Genomic DNA, 6,527 nt, shown 5'->3' on the forward strand with positions numbered 1-6,527 from the left:
ATAATCAATGTTTTTCTAGATATTTTGAAGTTATTCACAGTTTTTTTAATATCAATCACCACCACATGAAATAATTATAATAACCCAGGGGAAGAATAGGACGAGTATCTTTGTTACTGGACAAAGCAGGGCGTGCTTACCAACGTTTCGAAGTGTGGGGAGGCGCGATAACATTTGACATTCTCAATATTCTCACAAAGAAAGAATATTCTTTCTACGATATTCACAAAATAATTGAGACGCGTATTTCGAATATACGCTAAGATTCTATAATCTTTATGGATCGTACATAAGTCGTTAACACGTTTAGTGCCACACGAAATCCTAAAGAAAATCCTTGTCATTCCACGCTCGTTATTTAGTATTAAAAAAATATCAGAATTTAGATATCAGTCCACACTAAATGTAAAGGAGATAAATCAAATTATTTCGTGCTGTAAATTTGAAATCTCTTTGCCCGCGATTCGTAAAAACCGGAAGACATTGATCACTTTTGGAAGTTTGTTTTGGTCGGGATGCGTACAGATTGTAAAAATTCAATCTAAGCATTTTTTCCTAAACGCAACAAAAGAAATATAACTTCAACAAGAAATGATATATTAAAGAATAGTAAGTTAAAATACATACAATTAATAATAATAATAACGACATAATAGACGCAATTAAATCTATATTATGCAATATAATAAAAAGTAAGATTATAAGGTAAATAAAGAATTTTATGAACAAAGTCGAATATAGAATAGATTGATAGATACTCTAATATTAAAACACTGAATGATATCGCTTCTAACAAATAAAGAAATATAAAGTTAACAAGTAAAGCAATAAAATGAAAAGATATTACTAATATATATTAAATAAAAAAAAGCAATATAAGATCTTATTGAACGTAGCTATCAGAGAGTTGGCAAAGAGTGTCGATCTTTTCCTGTATAGCGAGGAGATTTCCATTTTGACAACAAAGTTCGAAGTTGCTATCGCAATGTTTGCCTACTCGACGACTCGCTTGCTCTTATTTTCTAGTTTCCACTTCGTTAGCCTCTCCTAGTTGAAAGCTATCAAGGTTGCCGTTATCTAGGGGCTACGAACATGGCACAACCTATGACAACGTAGACGTCAGTTTATAATTTTTATATCTTATTTTAGAGAGTTGAGCCGTGTTACGTCGAGAGGTGTCTGCCGGCAAATATTTCTGTCGCACTTTGGAACAGAGTATTGACAAAAATGTAAGATATTATCTTTTGTAAAATCTCAATAATAGAGGTTTCGCTGGTTTCTAGGTAACGTTGTATTTTAGGTCAATATCTTTAACTATTACTGGATTATCTATTTGTACAACGCATTTTCTTAATATTGTAGCAACTATTCCCTTCATATCGATCATTGCTAATGTCTGACCTGTAAAAGTGATAATTAATATGTATGTATTTTGCAAAATAAATTTTTGAATACGAATTCAAGAATTTATAAAAATGTGGTATTACCTATGCAGTCTCTTCTTCCAGCACTGAATGGTAAAAAACATTTTGGATCGTAATTGCCTGGTAAAAACCGATCAGGATAAATGTTAAAGGGTCCTTCCAATATTTATCGTTTCGATGAATGTAAATATAATAAGCAGTAGAGAACAATCTTTCGGTATTACCACATTCTCGTCCACTAAATAAAATAAATAAACACATATAATCAGTACATAAAAAAATAATGCGAATGGTAAAAAATATATACATGTAGTCATGTAGTATATGTAGGAATACCTCTCACTTCTTTTGTAAAACTCGACCAAGGATAGGAGCAGGAGGAAAGAGACGTAATGTCTCCTTGATAACACGCTCCAAATACTTCATTTTTTAAATATCTTCAAGTGTTATAGGAACATTTCGGGGATCGCTTGAGCCGTACATTTGGTACAACTCTTCGTATACTTGTTGCTGCAATCAGAAATAAGGAAATAAGAAAATAAGAAATAAAGAAATAAAGAAATAAGGAAAACATACAAGGTTAGTAAAAAGATATATTTAAATATGTAGTATTTAAATTCTATCTGTACATACTTGAACTTCCGAAATGTAGCAACCATTAAAAATAGAAATGCAAGTGTTCCAGCTGTTGTGACGCTTCCCTGTAAAGTATACTAATAATATTTCACGTTTAATCGATTCAAAAAATTGTATTTTATCTAAAATTAAAAAAACTTAGTGCAAAAACCAATGTATTAATTTCATCACGAATATCTTGTTCCGAATATACTCCTGTCTCATAAAATGATTTCAATAGCAAATCAAGAAATGTACTTGTATTTTGTCCTTTATTCAGAAAAATATATAATTTATTAGTTAGCATTTTTATATAAGTTTTCTATTCCTAAATCGATCAACAATAGAACTTGTTTTTAAACTGTTATACTTACTTGCATCTGACGCTTCCAATTCAGGAGTAATTTTATCTTTTTGCATTGACTCTTTTTTTTCTCGTATAATCTTGACGAATGAAAGTTATATACATTAGTAAGATATGATTTTGTTTTAGCAATAGAATATTCAGAAGAGTATAAATAATTTAAAATAAGAATAATCTTTTTATTTAGACCTCGTCCGTGGTTGTTTTAATGGGAGATAAAAAGTTTCTGTACTCATCTTTTCCTGAGATGAATAGTTTATAATAAGATTAGGATGTAACCAGACTTTAAAGATCCTTTAAAAAGCAGTATCTATTAGTCTTAGTAAGTTTTAAATTCAATAAGAGAAAACAAATAGGACTAAAATTGCTATTACATATAAATATTAAGATATTCTTTTTATTTTATTACTCTAACAATATATTCATCAAGATGACATTCGGGATTGTTCTGCAAATCAAGATCACGACCTAAAAAGCTCTGTCATACAAAAAAAAGCATATTTAATTAACTACCTTATATTTATACAAATAATTGAAACATTTAAGAATTTCAAAAGCTTACACATATATATCCAAAGTACATAGATGGTATGAATGCAGAGTATCTATATTTTTTCTGTCAGTACTTTCTAAATTGTAGGCTAGTCAGTTTGAATTTTTTTAAAAGAGTCCATAAAAGTAGAATGAAATTTTTCTTTGAATATTGGACTTAAGATTTTTCAATGAATTTCCCAATTTAATGCTGGAAATAAAAGAATATTTATTACTTAAGTTTTTTTACGTTTTTTCTCTTTTATATATCTGTTTGCGTATCCCCACGCAACGAGTGAGTAGGGCGAAGCACCTAGGCGCGTACGGCCCTGCCAAAGCGTTAGACGCGTGCGATAAAGCAATATCGTTGTTTCTAGTGGTAACCACGGAGCGCTAAGATGCCTGCAAGGGCTCTTTCTTATTCTAGCTCGCGTTCTCCCACTACATTATCACGCCAATCATATGTATCGACAGCCGCGTTATGCTCGGACTTTTCGGTGAGTGGTGCAAGCATTGCATCGCCTTTTGGTATAAAAGCCAGCGCGTTTTTGCGCCGTTTGTCACTCTGGATTCATCGCTCGAGATTCATCTAGCTGGGACTGCGAGAACTACTTCAAGGAGAATTCTTTGTATTGCGTAATACATATCATATAAGTTCGGCCAGCGACAAGGGACAAAGGCGGTCCTGCACTTGGCCAGAATTATCCGGATTTGTGGATTCGTCTTCATCGTTTTCAACCAGGGTTTTTATGCCGAAAGGCTTTCCCTGACGAGCCAAATAAAGCGTACTTTTTAGTACTGATTGGGCTCAAATAAAGTTGTTATTGTGTTCTTTATTTTCCTATCCCCTTCCCATGAATAAGGAATCTCGATATCACTTCGTAGGGCATTTTTCGATCAACTACTATCCACTGGTACCGATTAAGGGAGATATGAGCGTATTAGTAAGAACGTCTCCGAGCGTTCGAGAAGCGGAGCACGAGCCGGAGTAGCAGCTGTTTCTGGTAGCCGCTATACTTTTGATCTCGACTTATATTGTGTTTGGGACCCTAAGATAATAATACAAAAGGTCTAGTTTATACGTGAAACCTATGTTGAGGAATTTTAAGTTAAAAATATGTGAACTCATCAGTTAAAAGTGATCTTCCACGTGGACAAGTTGTTTTTGCTCAGTTTGTGTATTTCTCAGTGTGTATAGTTTAATTAATTAAAGTAAAAAATGCCTCGTAAAATTAGCAGAGAAACTCGTAGAACTTCCAGTGAACAGTTGTCTCGAAGAAATAAACGGAAGAACGTTTTTAATCCGAAAACCGTGGAATATGATGATAGCAGTTTGATTATGAGGCCTTACCACCTGATGTTGCAACAGCTATTTTTCCAATTTACGAAGATCTAAGTAACAAAAAATTATTGGAACGATGCGTTGGTGGTTTTACCCAGAACATAATGAAAGTTATAATCAGCTGATATGGAAAATAACTCCAAAAATTATTCCAGCTGGCTCTAAAATTGTGGAAATAGCAGCAAACATTGCAGCCGGGGTCTTTAATGAAGGTAAAACATCTCTTCTTTATTATATGAGTGCTATGGGATTATCACTTGGACCCAATGCTCATTCCTTCGTGAGTAAAGAGGACGCAGAGCGCATCTCAATTTCGGACGCAAGAGCGCAAGGGTCGACGCGCGAGGGAAGAATGCTCGTAGACAACAACAACTAAACATTTTGGATGCAAACGACGAAGTAGAGGGTTCCTCTTATGGTACTGGAATAGATGACACGATGTAAGTTGAAAAAAAAATTTTTAATTTAGTGTAAATCATTCCCGAAACTTTAAACGCGTTTATCTCGAAACCGTGTTTCAGAGTCGGTGAACAAAATTTCTCCGAAACCGCTAAACCGATCGGTTTGAAATTTTCACACGACTTACTCAATATTTTTACAGGTAATGATCGAAGGAATAAGGTTTTGGACAATAATTTCGATTTTTTTTAAGCCACTTTGAAGTGAAAAATTTTCATGAAAACTGAATTTTTTTTTTGAACAGCCGCCATTTTGTCAAAAATCAAAATTTGACTAGACCTTCGATCATTACCTGTATTTATTTATTATAAAACTAAATATTTTTGGTTTTGGTTTCAGATAATTTGGACCAGAGATATCTTGTTCACCGCCAAGCACTTTTTTTGGAGGTCTCTCCGCAGATCATCTACAGGAGCTAGGGGATCCAATATTTTTTTAAATAAACCGCTGATTGTTAAAGTACATAAATCTCTTAAGTACTTTTTCAATTAATGTATAAAATAAAATGCCTCGTCGGAAAAAATTCACAAAAAAACGCGTTTTTTCTGCCTCGCAAGTGGATATAACCCCTTAAGGCATCGGTCGCATCAACATTTTGGTCCTTCGAGCCGGATCGAGGGAGCTTCCTCCCCACTCTTCGTCCGGCGTCTATTGTGCATACAGTCTTCTTCAACGGAGGAGAAAGAGGGAACGGAAGACTTCCGATCGAGCAACAAAGGAGGTATTGCATCATCGCTACAAGCCGAGAAGCTTCTATTGTTCCGGTGCGTGAGTACGCTGCACGGGACGCCTTATTCAGAGGATTCACGTGAGTTTTGTAATTTCTGTTGCTTGATCATTCTTCGAAGTTGTATTTTTCCCCCTCTTTTCTCTTCTTAATTTTGCCTTTTGTCGTGAAAATGCCTCGTTCGAGTAGTGCACGTGGTGATGTTGAGCGCGTTATACGTAGATTCGAGTATGTAAAGAAAGAATTCGCGCAATTTCAAAAGGCGGTGAGCGAGATAGATCATACCAACCCGCGCGATATAATGAAATTAAAGCTTAGAATTTCCAAAGTTGATAAGAATGTGGCAATATTAGAGGAGTTGATAGAAAAGACTTCCGGTGAAACGATGGGAACGCTGGTTGACGAAATTCACAATCATGTCGAGTCAGTCATCGACGCCAGGGCGGAGGCGGAATTGATCATTAATAGAGCTGAAACGGTAGCCACTTTAGACACAAATGCGCCTACTACGAATCTATTGTCTCCAGTTAGCACTACGGTTAGCAATCCGTCCGTAGATAGCATTACAGAGTACCGGCGGTACAATTACCTCGTTTTGACGGGAAGCATGAGGAATGGCCTAGTTTCGCGGACTCGTTTCAATCGGTGATAGGAGATAATCCCGCGCTTCGCGATATACAAAAATTTGCATATTTGAAATCATGTTTATCGGGACCGGCCGCGGAGAAAATAAGAGTTTTGGAAATTACCGCGGATAATTATCCGATTGCGTGGAAGACCTTAGTCGAGTGCTATGACAATCCGTTAATATTAATAAATAAGCACGTACGAGCTATTTTAGAGGGTCCCCCTATTGACAGTGAATTTCCCTCGTCTTTAATTGCCGCGTCCGATGCGCTAAGCGCAAATTATAGGGCTTTAGTAGCGACTAAAAAAGTGTTTGTCGATCAATTTGCTATTGCCGCACATCTTTCGCGAGTGGATCCAGCAACACGGCTTCAATGGGAACAACGGTATTCCCGAGATGCTTTACCGACGGTAGACGAATTTGTGATATTTTGCGCG

The 6,527-nt window shown here is 35.5% G+C and overlaps 1 protein-coding gene and 1 long non-coding RNA gene across 2 annotated transcripts; one reads left to right on the forward strand and one right to left on the reverse strand.

Annotated features, from left to right (window-relative positions):
- Positions 1-1,279: 1,279 nt before the first annotated feature.
- Positions 1,280-1,850, reverse strand: LOC122521586 (cytochrome P450 4C1-like). The gene is made up of 4 exons (XM_043642430.1): positions 1,768-1,850; positions 1,649-1,662; positions 1,488-1,544; positions 1,280-1,401 (listed from the first exon to the last, which is right to left on the reverse strand). The coding sequence occupies exons 1-4, from the start codon at positions 1,848-1,850 to the stop codon at positions 1,280-1,282; spliced, it is 276 nt and encodes a 91-aa protein (XP_043498365.1).
- A 2,780-nt stretch (positions 1,851-4,630) lies between these two features.
- LOC122521591 lies at positions 4,631-5,197 on the forward strand. Its single transcript, XR_006304797.1, has 2 exons — positions 4,631-4,716; positions 5,075-5,197. It is a non-coding gene; the product is annotated as an uncharacterized LOC122521591 (long non-coding RNA).
- Positions 5,198-6,527: the final 1,330 nt, after the last annotated feature.

This window comes from Polistes fuscatus, unplaced genomic scaffold (assembly GCF_010416935.1).
Source record: "Polistes fuscatus isolate 324 unplaced genomic scaffold, CU_Pfus_HIC Scaffold41, whole genome shotgun sequence".
NCBI classification, from domain to species: domain Eukaryota; kingdom Metazoa; phylum Arthropoda; class Insecta; order Hymenoptera; family Vespidae; genus Polistes; species Polistes fuscatus.